The sequence below is a fragment of the Pan paniscus genome, chromosome 20 (genome assembly GCF_029289425.2).
Source record: "Pan paniscus chromosome 20, NHGRI_mPanPan1-v2.0_pri, whole genome shotgun sequence".
NCBI lineage: Eukaryota > Metazoa > Chordata > Mammalia > Primates > Hominidae > Pan > Pan paniscus.
The window spans coordinates 35982501-35999561 of NC_073269.2; the positions used below are offsets into that span (position 1 = coordinate 35982501).

A 17061-nucleotide genomic window follows, 5' to 3' on the forward strand; every position below is an offset into this window, starting at 1 on the left:
TTGTGCCTTTTTTATGTTGGCTATTAACAGCCACGTCTTTTCCTTTTTCTAAATAGCAAAACACCGAATTGCTCATAAACCGCATTCCAAACCAAAAACTTCAGATATTTTTGAAGCAGATATTGCAAATGATGTGAAATCCAAGGATTTGCTAGCTGATAAAGAACTGTGGGCTCGACTTGAAGAACTAGAGAGACAGGAAGAATTGCTGGGTGAACTTGATAGGTACTTGATGACAAATTATCTTTCCAAGATAATTTGTTTCTATACACATTTCCTCGTTAATCTTTTTCTTCATTAATAAAATAATATGTGTTCATTGAAGAAAATGCAGGGAAGCATAATATATTATCAATAATCCTTTCACCTCAAGATGAACATTAATTCTCTGGAATATTTTCTTATAGGATTGTGTGTTTGTGCATATTCCCATGCATGTACATGTACTTAAATACTTAAGATCAACATCTTCATTTTTTATTATGGCCTATTTTATATAATTAATTATACCAGATAGTTGACTTTTAATAATCATAGATTTAATATATATAATGTTAAATTTTAAATGAAGTATTTTTATGCCACACCCAGGATAGTGCTCTATCTTTGAATGTGTTGTGAAAAACAAAAATACACTTTGAATTTAAATTTGATACAGTAAAATGTTTATTCTTGCTTTCCTTTTATAAACTTTGGAGCAGGTAATTTGTAATCTGGTCAGATAGCTATATGTATGAGAAACTTTACGAAATTGCTGTTTGAAATACACATTAGCACACACTTAGAATTGTTAAAATGCTAAATGAAATCTGCTACTCGAGAAGTTCTATATTATTTTGCTTAAATGATGTACCATATGCAATAATTAGTTTCTGTGAAAAATAGGGCAGGAAGCATAAAAGTTTCTTTTTCCTACTGTTTCACCTATAAATTCTTAGGTCTTTTTGATTAACTGATACTATTCATTTTTTAAAACCAGTTTTGGATCTTGTGATTTTTCTTGGTCATGATTCTCTTTCTATTTTTTGTATGATGTTATTTCAGTTCTGTTGCATTTTCAATTTTGTTATTTTTGTAAGGTCCTCACATCTTTTATAGAATCAAGTATGATAAATGTTCACTCATGCGTATAGATATATTCGTGTGCATATGTATAAATCCTTTATTTTTAAAAATTACAATAATACATGCTCATTGTAAAATATTCTGAGTATAGGAGTAGAAAATAAGTGTGTATTATGTGGTTTCAATTTCTGATCTTTAGAGATAAATGTTCTCTGAATTTCTTACAACTTTATTATTATTGATACTATATTTATATTGCATATGGCCAATATCTTTCTTGCAAAGATAAAAAAATTATCTTCTATATTCTACTTATGTCTGAATAACCTCAATATATAGAAGCAGCATAGGAACTGTTTTTTGTTAATTTATTTCAAAACATTTTTTTGTTTTTGAACTTAGAATTCTAGTTTTAAAAATACCTTATTCAAGATCTTAGTATTTAGCCATGGAAACTAACTGGAAATTTAAATAATGTAAAATTCTAGTATGTTTGTTTGATCTTGTTAATTTTCTTCCTTACTAGTAAGCCTGATACTGTGATTGCAAATGGAGAAGATACGACATCTTCTGAAGAGGAAAAGGAAGATCGTAACACAAATGTGAATGCGATGCATCAAGTGACAGACTCTCATACTCCTTGTCATAAGGATGTTGCAAGTTCAGAACCATTCAGTGGTCAAGTGAATAGTCAGTTGAACTGTTCAGTGAATGGTTCCAGTTCTTACCACAGTGATGATGATGATGATGATGATGATGACGACGACGACGATGACGACAACATTGACGACGATGGTGGTGATAACGACCATGAGGCTTTAGGGGTTGGAGATAATTCTATACCAACAATATATTTTTCACATACTGTTGAGCCTAAGAGGGTTTGTATACTTTTAACTTTACTAATTTTGCATATAATTTGAACATTAAGCATTATGATATTTTTTAGAAGAGCAATATTAACAATCATTATCATTGTGGATAGTGCCAGACAGGAAAATCATCTTTTGCCTCTTGTTCTGACCAATTTAAGAAGAAAAAGGGAAAAAAAAATTTAGGTAGCTGGTATTGGTCCATTGTTCTCTGAAACAATGCGTTGTTTGGGGTCTGGAAGGGGATCAGATTTGAGTGGCAACTACTGTAACTTCACCTGTCCTTCATTCAGAGAGTTTTCTTAAGAATCCTGGAGTTAATTATATTGTGGACATTTTGGTGTGCTTAGGATGTTGAAAGTGACTGCATTAGTTAAATTTTTAATTATGCCAGGTTGTTTTCTATGGACATAAAATGAATACTTCATAGGCACAAAGGGAAAATGTAGGAGGAAGTAAAAATTAGTTTCTTTTCTGACAAAGTAAATATAAACATCTGTGGATAATCATGACTTAGAATTTTGGCATTTTAGAGCTGGGGGTGACTGGAGATTTTCTAATACAGAGTTTTAAAGCTTTTCTCTAGTATGAAAAGCCTTTTGTTCCCTCCATACTTACTGTAGAATCCCAGTATTTAAAATAGATCAAAGCAGCTTGGCTCTGATTGAAGGAAGGATAGGCTGCCTTAAGTCCATCTTTGCCCTCACTCTGCTCCATGTACTGCTCTAAGGGGACACTGGGAATTCGTCTAATTCGTCTTTCTCAGGGAAATTTAAGGCCTAGAAGACATAGATCTGGTTGGCAACAAAACAGGAACTCTTTCGCCTCTGAGTGCCCTTTCTACACAATATCCCGATTGCCTGTATCAGAGTTAAGGGTCTGTGGTATCATTCTTAAGTGTGTGTGATTATTATTTAGTGAAATATGTTTAAAACATATTTGATATTTCTTAGCTTCCTAAAGTTATTCCTGCTCCTATATGAAGTGAAATAATTGTTTGTGTTTTTATATTCTAATATGTCAGACTGAAGGGGTCTTCCCCTGATTCTTCGGGAAAAGTTGACTGAGATGATTAGCCAGAAAAAAAGGTCGCTTTTTAATCTTTTGCCAGGCTTTTACTTTTTTCCTGTTTTCATTTAGATAAAACAGAAAGAACAAATATTATTTGCAGGAACGTTACAGGTAATAGTGGTCATTATTGTGGAAAGTATGCTCTAAGTGCTGACTAGGGATAGAAAAATAACATGTTAACCCCATGTGAACCCTGAACAGGCTTGGTTTTTATTTTTTTACTCCTTCAATTTCTAAAAATTAGAGATGTTTTAAAAATTCTAAATAGGCATTATTTAATAGTACTTTTATGACTTAAAGGTTGTATTCTTACTGAATTTTTGTTTATACTCTTTCTTTTGAAATACATAATTCAAGCCAAACGCTTATATCAAAGGAATGGGGTGATGGGAAGTTTATAAGAAATCTAGCATTTAGTTCAAATGTATTTTGCTTTCTCTACAATAATAAAGACACTGAAGACTAGGATTTGTTAATAAAGAAGATTTTCTTTAGATGTCATAGATCTATGAGATAAGGACTTTTTAAAAAATTCCATCTGATAATGCACATCATTTCAGCATCAGAAAATTTCAGCTGCCTCTCTTACTATTATTTCTTTAGTTATAGAGTTTATTTGTTTTGGTTTCACTTTGATTTAATTTGTCAAAAGATTCTTAATTTCTTGCTCTGAAATTTTAGGTCCGAATAAATACTGGAAAGAATACCACTTTAAAATTCAGTGAAAAGAAAGAAGAAGCCAAACGTAAACGAAAGAACAGCACTGGCAGTGGCCACTCTGCCCAGGAGCTGCCGACCATCAGGACGCCTGCAGACATTTACAGGTGGGAGGCGCTCACAGCTGCAGGGCAGTCTGCTGGCCTTGCCTCTCTTTCTGCCACTGAACCTTTACTGGAGAAAGTTGACTGTAACACAGAAGACCCTCACTGAAAAGTGAAGTGTTCTGAGGAGTTAACTTAGGATCTGATAGGCTGACCGGCTGTAGCTTCCCAGTCCAGAGCAGTGGGAATGGAGGATTTTTTTTTTTTTTCACTTTCTCCTCTTCACCAGTGCTTTTGAAACATTTCCAAATGGTCTAGTCAGAAAATCTTGTATCTTCAGAAAGCATTTTTGTTTCCAGTGGGCTAGGTCCCTATGTTTCTACCACAGCCGTAACATGCTTGGCATGCAGTTTACCTTTTCAGAGTAGAAATTATACTGTTGCAGGTTTTTTTTTTCCTTTTTTTTGGAATTGTTTGTTGAGAAAACTATCACTTGAAAATACCTACTGTTTTTATGACCCTTATTTATAAATCAGTGAAAATTGCTAAATGTATACGTGGATCTAAAACTTTATGTAGAATTTTGGCAAACCATGCTATTGCCACCTAGGACATGCTTAAAAATAACATGCTGTGTTTTTGTTCTCACTCATAGGTGGGAATTGAACAATGAGAACACTTGGACATGGGGTGGGGAACACCACACACCGGGGTCTGTCATGGGGTGGGGGGAGGGGGGAAGGATAGCATTAGGAGATACACCTAATGTAAATGATGAGTTAATGGGTGCAGCACACCAGCATGGCACATGTATACATATGTAACAAACCTGCACGTTGTGCACATGTACCCTAGAACTTAAAGTATAATAAAATAAATAAATAACATGCTGTGTTTTATTATTAGGCCAGAGAAATATCTTTCAAAATAGTATGAAGATACCATTTGAGGCTATAAAATTATTGTGATTGTGACTATTTTAGACATAAGATTGTAATAAAAATTTTCAGATTAATTTCTAGAATAGATTCAAGGAAATTTTCAAAAAGTTGTTCTCAGTTTTATGAGTTACGTATAGTGAATGCATATGTGTTTTGAATATCACAGAGCCTTTGTTGATGTTGTGAATGGAGAATATGTCCCTCGCAAATCCATCCTGAAGTCTCGAAGTAGAGAGAATAGTGTGTGTAGCGACACCAGTGAAAGCAGTGCTGCTGAATTTGATGATAGGCGGGGAGTTTTGAGGAGTATCAGCTGCGAAGAAGCCACTTGCAGTGACACCAGTGAGAGCATTTTGGAAGAGGAACCACAAGAAAATCAAAAGAAACTTTTGCCCTTATCAGTAACACCTGAGGTGTGTGTGTGTATCTTTTAATTCTTTATTTCATATAGTATCTTTGACCAGTTTTAGCTATTTAATCTGAAAAGTCATAAGATTAAATTAATTCTAGGTTTTATACTTTCTTGGTACTAATTAATAAAAAATAGTCACAAACAGTACAAATATTGTGATATTCAAATAGTTTATTTTTTGATAAACACATTACCTGTCTTAACGTTCTATTTCAGCAAAATGGGAAATTTAAAAGGTCTTACTTGGCATTATGTATTACATTTGTAGCTAGGAAATTATTTCGCAGTTTATTTTAAATAAATTACCAGTAGGTCATTTTCTGATAGTGTAAGGAGCAGATTACATTATTCTCTTTTAAATACCTTGGCTAAGTTAAAGAAAAATAATGCATGCATAGCAGATAATTATCTAAAGTCTAATATTTTACCCTGTACCAGTGAAACTTAACTCTTGGGGGATTATGGAATTGTTTTATAATCTGATGAAAGCTGTAGACCCTGTCCATAGAAAAAATAGTGCGCACTCAATACACTTTCACCCACCACGCTTCTTACAGTTTTTGGTGGTGGTGCAGGGGAGGTTAGGAAATCCCCAAATAAGGATGTCTGTGAAATATAAGGCTATTGATTTCTTCATTCTTGTGTTTTGGTGCATATTTGAAGTTTTCAATTTAAAAAGTATTTAGGAAGATTGGGGAACCCATGCCTGGATCAAACCAGTGTACACATTTGTATATACAATAAGATACATGCATATGTATAACCTTATCTAAAAATTCCATTGCTTTTACTAAATGGTATTATACTCAGTGTATTAAATGGTAATTGGGGATGGAGATTGGTAGCATTTAGGGACAGTACATATGACTAGAATGTTTTCTTCCCCTCTTCTTAGTATAATGATCTTAGGTGACCTGGAAAGTATCTTACCTTATTTGATAGTCTTCCATACTGTTAGAAAACAGGTAATGGATGTTATCAGGTAATTGCTGATAAATGTTTGAAAATTAGTTTTTTGTAAGGACTTAGTGTATCATGGTACAGCTAGAGTGTGGAACCTATTTTTTATTTCACCCTTAGTAGCTTTGCATTTTGTATGGAAATGTTTAATAGTAGTTGCTATAAATTTTTTAACATCAAAGAAATAGTTCATGATTATGGTAAGTACTTTGGAAGATATCCTTTTCAGTATCTTTTTAAATGCTAAAATACCTCTTTTTCAAAGGCATTTTAAATAGAAGAAGGAGAAGAAGGCTCTATGCTCATCGTGATAAAGTGGAGTTTTTAGGAAAGTAAGCTTTAAGCTGCTTTTACCAGTTGAACTCCAAAAATAATGTAGGAGAGAGATGGCTTTCTTTGTTTTTGTTTCAGTGGTGGGACAAGGTAGAAGAAGGTGGCTTTTTAAATTATTTAGGTGTTACGTTGTTTTAACTAATTTTGAGCACTTGGTAGACAGAGGAAAACAAAATGTACATTAAAGTTCACCTGTCAAATTTTCATTTGTAGAGGGAAGGATGGAGGTTCTAAATACCAGCAATCTTAAAAAAAAAAAAAATTAACTCCTTGAGTCTTACCTATTTTTGTATAAAACGACATGTACAGATATTTCCAGCAATTTATGCACATTCTTTAATTCTGTTCCAGTTGAACATATAGTTGACCAGATTAAATGCAGCAAACATCCAGGTGAAATTGAGTCATTTCTTTTTTTGTGGAACTTCTGATTTCTGTCATTGAGTTAATTATATTAAAATTTTGAAACCTGTACTTATTCCTACTAGTATCAGCACTTTTATTTTTCAACTTCCACTGATCTTTTAAAATTGAGGCAATATGCAGTAAAATATTTAAATAATTGCATAAACACCACCAAAGAGATTATCAGTTAGAAATGTCAGTACTGGTGAAACTAAGCTATTGGCTAGCAGGCAGCAAGGCCATCATAGGATAGCTCATTCATCAACTGATGTACAAAAGTCAGAGTTTGACACCCTAATAGCATTTTTATTTTAATACATTATTTTTCACAGCATGGGCTGGACATGAATGGAATGTATGAAAGTTTGAAGACCTTTTATTTATCCATTTCTTTTTTTTCCCAGATAAAATTTACATTTTACATTTTGTTTTCTTGCATGTATACTGTAAAAATTACTTCTGTTTGGTGGTGAAATTAAAACTTAATGGTGTTGGTTTCTCTGAACAATTAGTATTTTGCTGTAGTAGTGTTGTCTAGCCAAAAATCTTGTGAATTTACTTTTAATGAAAAGAATTGCCAAATTAGTGAATGGGAAGATTTTGTGGGTGTCTTATTTGCATTTTATTACCATAACCTGACTTTTGTTTTCTAGGCTTTTTCTGGAACTGTTATAGAAAAAGAATTTGTATCACCTTCCTTAACACCACACCCAGCCATTGCTCATCCTGCACTACCCACTATTCCAGAACGAAAGGAAGTTCTGTTGGAAGCATCAGAAGAAACTGGAAAGAGGGTTTCAAAGTTTAAAGCTGCCAGATTGCAACAGAAAAACTAGGCCCTGTCTAGGAAATGGGAATTTACATCCTAAAACCTAGTTGTTCATTTGTTTAGAATATCTATAGCAAAATAGGTTACATGTAGTTTGAAATAAGGTATCCTGAGTTACTTTGGCAACAAGTTCTTTTACCCTTACCAGTGGTATTTGAAAAAAATCAAGGTAACTGTCTGAATACTTTAATATCAGCTTGTTTTGTTAATTCTCTGAATACTGTCAACACTCTTGTCTAAGTTTGCCTTTATGATGCAGTGGCAGCATTTTGAATTACTTTTCAAAGAATACTGTTCATATGCATTGTTTTTGTGTTTCAAACTAAATACAGGCAGTTTTGTGCCAGCTGTGATATTGTGCATACCATATGGACCATTTTAAAGAAAAATTTAAAATTTCAAATAGATTCAACAATTACATTACTTGCTTTCACATTTTAAAGGCACTTTAAAAAAATCTACTTCTCTTGTAGGTTTTGCGGCTAGTTGGCTATTCAAGAAACCTCGCCCCTCTGAATGTCATACTGTAATCTTTAAGGAAGAAAGCTACATGAATTAATTGTACTCTATGGGAAAATTTCTTTGGAAAGATATTTTGTAAAACTTTTTTTTCCAAGTAAAAACTTTATGAAACTTGGTCTCAAAAATGTTGTGAACTTTATGATTCAAAATTGAGTACAGATACGTCCTTGATTCATATGTATGCTACATGTATCACACAACAGATCTGGAATTCTTTCAGTTCCTCAGATACTTCTCCCTTAGTTTTTGCAGTTTCACTGGGATTATGTTTTGGGAAACAAGGAAAGGTCTAGATGCTTAAACATTTTAAATAAAAATTCCTTACAGTTTCATCTTCCCAACATTTTCATTCTTTAAGGCTACTTTCCTACTAACTGAAATAACACATTTACTTTTACCACAATTCCTCAAAATAAAGAAATTTATTCTAACATTGAAAATAACATTACAAGTTAATCATTAGCTTGATGCATGCTAAAATGTAGCTTTTAAAAAGCATTCTGCATTAGTACTAAAATAAGCCATCAATGCCAGTCCACCCTCTATTCATGGCTAAATATTTAAAGGTTATTTATAGCTTCTTTAATGAATTCTTCTTAAACAAAGTGAAATTATGTCCTAGAAAAGTAGAAGCTATTCGTAACTAGAGCAGTGCAACTTTAAAGTTTTATGAATATGTATTTTAATGACAAGGGGGCGAGCTTGCATCCCCACTAGTTAATGGATAATTCAAACCGAGGACTGATTTTGAAAGATCACCTAAAAATGTAGATTTGTTGTTTAGTAAATTTAGGTCAACTATGCATATATTTTGTAGTTAAATCTTTCAGTCCATGCCCCGACCTTCACCAAAACCAAAGCAGAAATTACACACACAAAGATGCTCCCGTTAGGAATTGCTATTCACATGAGGCTTTCTGTGCTAGATTTTTTTCTCAGAAACAAACTTTACTGTAGGACTATTGTGGTGTTCTTAACAGATTTGTAATTTCAAGATGCGTGTCATTAAATAATTTTTCATGTTCACAAACTTGATTTTGAGCCTGTCTATGTTACATCTTTCAGATAGGTTTTCCCTCATAGAACAAGATGGTAGTAGAAGCAGATAAAGTGTTTGATAACACATTTTTGCGTGTTCTGCTCTGGAGACCATGAAATAGTGTTGCCCCATTTCATAGCTTCAGTCTTATAACAGAGTATTAAATTGTAATTTAAAATTATAGCTTTTTTATATTAAAGTTTGGGACAAAATGAAGCTGGTCTTACCTGTTCTGTTTTAAACCATTATAAAACAGAACAGCAGACCAAGAGATTCTCTTTTAAACTTTCTATTTTGAAATATAACTTTAGTCTTTCAGAAAATTGCACTGAATAGTACCAAGAGTTCCCATATACCCTCATTTCATTCAGCCTCCCTCAATATTGTAATATAGAACCGTAATATAATTATCCAAATCAGGAAATTTATGTTGGTGCAATAGCGTTAGACCTAAATTACAGATCTTACTTGAATTTCACCAACTTTTCCACCAAATTTTCCATTAGAAAAAGAACTAGTGTTCTTCTGTTCCCCACATCTTGTCTATGACCCTATCTTGCATTTATTTGTTACTTACTGCTCCTTAGTCTTTCCTCCAATCTCAGACAGTTCCTCAGTTTGTCTTTCATAAGTTTGATACTTTTGAAGAGTACTGGTGGGATATTTTGAGGACGTTCCTCAGTTTGGATTTGTTTGATATACTCAGATGCCTTGAGGTTTTGCAATTTTGAAGAGAATACCACAGAAAATGCATCATATCAAGAGGTGCATTCTAGTGTGTCATTTCAAGTTCCTTATTTTGGTGTATCAGTCTTAATCACTTGGTTAAGGTGGTGTCTGCCAGGTATCTCCACTGCAAAATTACTGTTTCCCTTTGTAGTTAATATCTTGGGAGAGATACATGAGACATGAAAATTCTTTTCTCCTCCAACTTATGCTAAGTTTTGCATTCATTAGTGGATCTTGTCTGTAACAATTACCACTGTGGTGTTTGCCTAAAGGTGATTTTCTGTTTTGCTCTTTTGCACATTTATTTCTTGAAATTCTTTTATAATAACAAGCTTTGCCTCCATACCTCTCTCTCCAAGTTTATTTGATTATTTAAATCTGTGGACACCTGGATATTTTATTGTATGGGTTAAAATTCATTACTTACTATCATTGTTTTGTTGCTCAAATTCTTCTGCATTTGCCCATTAGGAACTCCTTCGAGTTAACTCCTAAGTTCTTTAACAAGTTCCCATATTTTTTTGAACACTTTCTTACTGGCACCACAAAATACTACAGGACCATCTATTTTTCCTCTCCCAGCCCTGGAAACAACGACTTCAAGGAACCCTGGTTCCTTTAATTGGAAAATGGTATTTAGAAACCAACATTTGTTCATCTAAGTATACTAATTGCCAATAGGGTGTCATTGCCTCTTGGGCCTTTCAGGAGATACAGCTAGGAAATATATGTATGTGTATTAATGAATATACATTTATGTGTCTGCTTATTAAAAACTCATGAGTTTTGTACTGATACTTCTGATTCTAATTTAACACCACAGGATTAATTTCTGGTTTTCCTTATTTGTTATTTTTTCCAACATGGGTAACCTGCCTCTTGTCTGCAGTGTATTTACTTACTGTTTTTTTTTTGTTGTTTCAGTGTAATATACATGTAGTTTCAGAAGAGCTAATTCATACCCTAGGAAAAACACATTAACTACATTGCACTGTTCTGCAATTCTTTTTGGGTTTTGCCTCATATATCAGTCAAGAAACAGTTTTTCAAAGTTACTGAGGTTCTTTTCTTTCCCACCCTCTCTGATCTGTGGACTGATTTGTACTCTTGGTCCATTTTTTACTATTTGAGTGTTCTCTCCACAGCCTGGTTGATTTTAATGGTTTATTTTTTCAGTATGTGAAACATGGTTTTCAGAGTGTGAGCTTTGTAAAAGGATATACATGGAGAAGTGTTGTTCGTACCTCATTCCTACCACCCCGTTCCCAGCTGCTTTCTCTCACTTTCCCACCTGCCCATAGTAAGTAAGCTCTAGTTTCTTGTTTAGCCTTTCTATGTCTCTTGTGCACAAATCCCCACCTACCTACTATAAAGAACCAATGTTTTTAGCTTCTGGTTTAACTTTTCTATATTCTATACTCATAGCAAATACATGTATATTTTCTTTTTCCTTTTTTTCTTTTTCTTTTTTCTTTTTTTTTGAGACAGGGTCACTTTTGCCCAGGCTCAAGTGCAGTGGTGCAATCTCGGCTCACTGCAACCTCTGCCTCCTGCGTTCAGGTGATTCTCATGCCTCAACCTCCTGAGCAGCTGGGACTACAGGTACGTGCCACCATGCGCAGGTAATTTTTTTGTGTGTGTGTGTGTTTTGGTAGAGACAGGGTTTTGCATCTTGGTCAGGTTGGTCTAGAACTCCTGACCTCAAGTGATCTACCTCCCTCAGCCTCCCAAAGTGCTGGAATTACAGGCGTGAGCCACTGTGCCCGGCCAATTTTCTTACATGCATTTATTTCTTACATGAAGAAAGACATTGTCCATTGCACTTTAATTTTTTCAGTTAATATTATGCCCTTGCAATCCCTCTGTATCAGTTTTTCTGCCTTCTTTTTTTTTTTTTTTTTTTTTAAGCAGCTATAGTACTCCGTTGTATAGATGGTACATAATTTGTTCAGCCACTTTCTTAGGTATGGGCGTTTAGGTTGTTTGTGATGTTTGGCAATTACATATAATGATGCAATGAATAACTTTATATACGTATTTTTGTATCATTAGAGGTATATCTTCAGAGTAGATTTCTAGGAGTAGGACTGTTGGGCCATATGAACACTTACTTTGATTTCTTTAAAACATAGTAAAATCTGTTTTGAAGTATATTTGTTTTGTTCCCTTATTGAGGACATAGTGGTTTTTTTTGTTTGTTTGTTTGAGACGGAGTCTCGCTCTGTTGCCCAGGCTGGAGCGCAGTGGCCCGATCTTGGCTCACTGCAAGCTCTGCCTCCTGGTTCACGCCATTCTCCTGCCTCAGCCTCCCGAGTAGCTGGCACTATAGGCACCTGCCACCACGCCCGGCTAATTTTTTGTATTTTTAGTAGAGACGGGGTTTCACTGTGTTAGCCAGGATGGTCTTGATCTCCTGACCTTGTGATCCGCCCGCCTCGGCCTCCCAAAGTGCTGGGTTTACAGGCGTGTGCCACCACGCCTGGCCCGAGGACATAGTTTTAACATATACGTATGTCTGCATATCATTGATGATTTTTTAGAATGATTCTGGGGCAGTATGGTATCTTAAAGGGGTTTCAGAATCATTAAAAACATTGTGTTACATAATGATTATGTTCATTTTACTAAAATGTGATTTTTAAAAAATTGGTCATGCATATTTAAGAGCTTTCCATTCATTGAAATAATTCCTAATTTGTGAAATGCAGGTGTCTATTTTACAGATTTGTCTCCATAAGAAACAGGTTTTCAAGGGTAAAACTGATCTTTATCTATCTGTTCTTTAGGTGGTGGCATGTAGGCTGTCAAGCAAAGGCCTATTAAGTGAATTCCTCAGTTAAAATAAATATGATTTATATATTTAATTGGTCAGTATTAAATTTTTACATTTTAAAATAATTTAAATTTCATTTTAGAAGAATATCATTTAGGATTAAAGAATGTTTTTGCAGTTCCCTTAACCAATAAGTCACAAAGAGTTAAATATTTTTTTTAGCACTTACTATGTGTCATGCATTTTTAGCACACTTGGTGTGGATTATCTCATTTAATTGCTCACAGCATCCCAGTGAGGTAGGCACTATTGTTTTATCCTTCACCCTCATCCTAAGACAGAGACTAACATTTTAAGCCACACAACTGTTATGTAGGTTACACTCAGGCAGCTTTGCTCCAGAACCAGCACTCGTAACACATTTTTTTGACTTTTTTTTTTTTTTTTAACATTGCCATCTAAACAAGACACTCAGCTAGTGAGGAAATATGTGATCTATATGATGTCTCCATAATTTCACCTACTCACAATGAGGCCACCTTTTAAAAAATCTGAATTTTTGAAGCCTGTTTTGTTTGTTAAACTTTCTACATAAGAAAATTAATGTTGACTTGGTGGAATAGGGTGGAGTTTTTCAATGATGTTATTTGGCCATATACACAAAAGGAATATGATAGGTGGAGAATAGTAAAATTAAGAAGTAATCAATGTAACAGTATTTCTCTGAAAAGCTGCTCATTTTTTTCTTTATGTGAATTTAGGCATTGTGTGCTTGTGAGTTTAAAATGAGTGTTTTCCTCATCAAGTGACCTCATAGTGACCGTTTTTATCCCTAATCATGTTTTTTCCTTTAGAGAGTAATAGAGCTAGATATTTTCCTAATATAACAGGTTCCATCTTTTGTGTGTGAGACAGCTTTCTGTTTTGTTTTTGTTTATATGCATACATGCACCTAATACAATTATGCTATTATTAGCGTAAACAGTTGTTTCAGTACCTTTAGTGATGTTTGGTTACATGGATGAATTGTGCAGTGATGAAGTTGGAGATTTTACTGCATCTGTTACCCGAGTAGTGTACGTTGTACCCAATATGTAGTTTTTTATCCCTCACCCCACACCCGGCCTCCCCCTTCTGAGTCTCCAGTGTCCATTATATTATTCTACTCTGTATGCCTTTTCGTACCCATAGCTTAGCTCCCACTTATAAGTTCCACCCCTGAGTTACTTCACTGGAGGATAATGGCCTCCAGTTCCATCCAAGTTGCTGCAAAAGACATCATTTCATTCACTTTTATGGCTGAGTAGTATGCCATGGTGTATATGTACCACATTTTCGTTATCCACTTATTGACTGACAGACACTTAGGTTGGTTCCATATCTTTGCAGCTGTGAATTGTGCTGCAATAAATGTGCAGTTGTCTTTTCGATACAGTGACTTCTTTTCCTTTGGGTAGATAGTAGTGGGATTGCTGGATCAAACGGTAGATCTACTTGTAGTTCTTTGAGAAATCTCCATAGTGTTTTCCACAGAGGTTGTACTAATTTACATTCCCACCAGCAGTGTATAAGTGTTCCCTTTTCATCACATCCATGCATTATCTATTGCTTTTTGACTTTTTAGTAATAACCATTGTAGCTGGGGTAAGGTGGTATCTCATTGTGGTTTTAATTTGCATTTCCCTAATGAATATTTTTTCATGTTTGGCCGTTTGTTTATCTTCTTTAGAGAAATGTCTGTCATTTGCCCACTTTTTAATGGGATTTTTTTTCTTGTTGATTTGTTTGAGTTCCTTGTAGATTCTGGATATTAGTCCTTTGTCAGATACATGGTTTGCAAATATTTTCTCCCGTTTTGTGGGTTGTCTGTTTACTCTGATGATTATTTCTTTGACTGTGCGGATGCTTCTTAATCTAATTAGGTTATTTTTTAAAATTTATTTTATTTTATTTTTTATTTTTTTTTGTGACGGAGTCTTGCTCTGTCACCTAGACTGGAGGGAGTAATCTCGGCTCACTGCAACCTCCACCTCCCAGGTTCACGTAATTCTCCTGCCTCAGCCTCCCAAGTAGCTGGGATTACAGGCGTGTGCAACCACACCTGGCTAATTTTTGTATTCTTAATAATAGAGATGGGGTTTCACCATGTTGGCCAGGCTGGTCTCAAACTCCTGATCTCACGTGATTTACAAAGTTGTAAAAAACCCTAGCTGAAATAAAATAAACTACAAGGGTGGCTTTAATACTTCCGAAGACACAATAGCACTCGCCTTGGCCTCCCAAAGTGCAGGGATTACAGGCATGAGCCACTGTGCCCAGCCCTAATTAGGTTCTATTTATTCATTTTTGTTTTTGTTGCATTTACTTTTGGGGTCTTAGTCATAAATTGTTTACCTAGGCCAATGTCTGGGAAAATTTTTCTAGGTTTTCTTCTAGAATTTTTATGGTTTCAGGATTTATATTTGTTTTTAATCCATCTTCAATTGATTTGTGTATATCGTGAGAGATGAGGATCCAGTTTCATTCTTCTACATGTGGCTATCCAGTTTTCCCAGCACCATTTATTGCATTTATTGACTAGGGTGTCCTTTTCCCCAGTTGATGTTTTTGTATGCTTTGTTGAAGATCAGCTGGTTCTAAGTATTTGACTTTATTCCTGGGTTCTCTATTCTGTTCCATTGTTTTATGTATCTATTTTTATACCAGTGCCATGCTGTTTTGGTTACTATAGCCTTGTATTATAATTTGAAGGCAGGTAATGTGAGGCCTCCAGATTTATTATTTTTGCTTAGGATTACTTTGGTTATTTGGGCTCTTTTTTGGTTCCTTATGAACTTCAGAATTTTTTTCTAATTTTGTGAAAAATATTGTTAGTATTTTGATAGGAATTGTATTACGTCTGTGAATTGCTTTGAGCAGTATGATATTGATTCTTCCAATCTGTGAGTATGGGATATATTTCCATTTGTGTCATCTGTGACGATTTCTTTCAGCAGTGTTTAGTAGCCCACCTTGTTGTGATCTTTCACCTCCTTGGTTAAGTATATTCCTAAGTATTTTATTTTATTCTTGTTTTCAGCAGTTGTAAAAGGGATTGGATTTTTGATTTGATTCACAGCTTGGATGTTGGTGTACAGCATTGCTACTGATTTGTGTAGATATATTATGTAACCTGAGACTTTACTGAATTTATTTATCAAATTTAGGAGTGTTTTGGAGGAGTCTTTAGGGTCTTCTAGGTGTAAGATTGTATCAATGGCGAACAGAGATAATTTGACTTCCTCTTTTCCAATTTGGATACCCTTTATTTCTTTCTCTTGCCTGATTGCTCTGGCTAGGACTTCCTGAAAACAGTTTTTAACCTACTCTGACAGTGTCTTAAAACTGTCAAGTATAGTCTGTATTTTATTGTAATTACTCTTACTGGGAGGACTTTACTAATTTGCTTTGGGCATTTTATTTACCCTGCTTGTTGATTGCCTTTCCTTTTTTTTTTTTTTTTTTTTAACTATTGCTCAGACTTAAGTACTTCCCTCTTCCTCTACTGATGGGGAAGTTACATATTTGCTATATTTTAATGTTTTGGCACTTGAAAAGTATGTACTATTATAACTTTATTGTAGCGTTTATAGTACTTGGTTTCATTTGTATCTAACAGCTTTATTGAGGTATAATTTACATGCTGTAACATCCACTTTACAGTATGCACTTTGGGGTTTTTTAGTAGATTTTGAGTTGTGCCATGTTGACCACAACTCAGTTGTAGAACATTTCCATTGTTTTAAAAACATCCCTTTTGCCTATTTACAGTAAATTCCTGTTCCTATCCCCAACCCCGGGACACCTTAACTAATATGCTTTCTCTATAGAGTTCTCTTTTCTGGACAATTAATAGAATCATACAGTATGTAGTGTTTTGCATTTACCTTTCGATATAAGGTTTTTGAGGTTCATCCATTTTTTAAAAATCATGCATCAGTAACTTGTTTTTTCTTATTGCTGCATGGTATTACATTGTATGGATATACCACATTTTGCTTATTCATTCACAAGTTGATAGACCCTGAATTGTTCAGGCTATAGTCAATAATGTTGCTATGAACATTCATATATCAGCCCTTGTGTGAATATGTGTTTTTATTTATTTAGGGTAAACACCTAGGAGTGGAATTGTTGGGTTGGATGGTGAATTCAGGTTTAACTTTTTAAGAAAGTGCACAGTTTTTCAAAGAGGCTGTATAATTTTATATTCCCATCAGCAATGTTTGAGATTTCCAGTTTCTCCACATCTTTGGCAGCACTGTTACTATTTTGTCTTTTTTATTATAGCCTTTATAGTGGCTGTGGAA

The 17061-nt window shown here is 34.4% G+C and overlaps 1 protein-coding gene across 6 annotated transcripts in view; it reads left to right on the forward strand.

Moving 5' to 3' along the window:
• Positions 1 to 8508, forward strand: part of URI1 (URI1 prefoldin like chaperone) — a 92644-nt gene extending 84136 nt beyond the window's left edge. For 5 of the 6 annotated variants that reach the window (XM_055104388.2, XM_055104385.2, XM_003816217.5 and 2 more), the window contains 5 exons: positions 57 to 225; positions 1592 to 1946; positions 3690 to 3832; positions 4877 to 5123; positions 7474 to 8508. In XM_055104388.2, coding sequence (XP_054960363.1) covers positions 57 to 225; positions 1592 to 1946; positions 3690 to 3832; positions 4877 to 5123; positions 7474 to 7656 — 1097 coding nt within the window. In that variant the 3' untranslated portion in view covers positions 7657 to 8508. The remainder of the gene's footprint in view (positions 1 to 56; positions 226 to 1591; positions 1947 to 3689; positions 3833 to 4876; positions 5124 to 7473) is intronic. The other variant, XM_055104390.2, reaches the window with a different exon arrangement.
• Positions 8509 to 17061: the final 8553 nt, after the last annotated feature.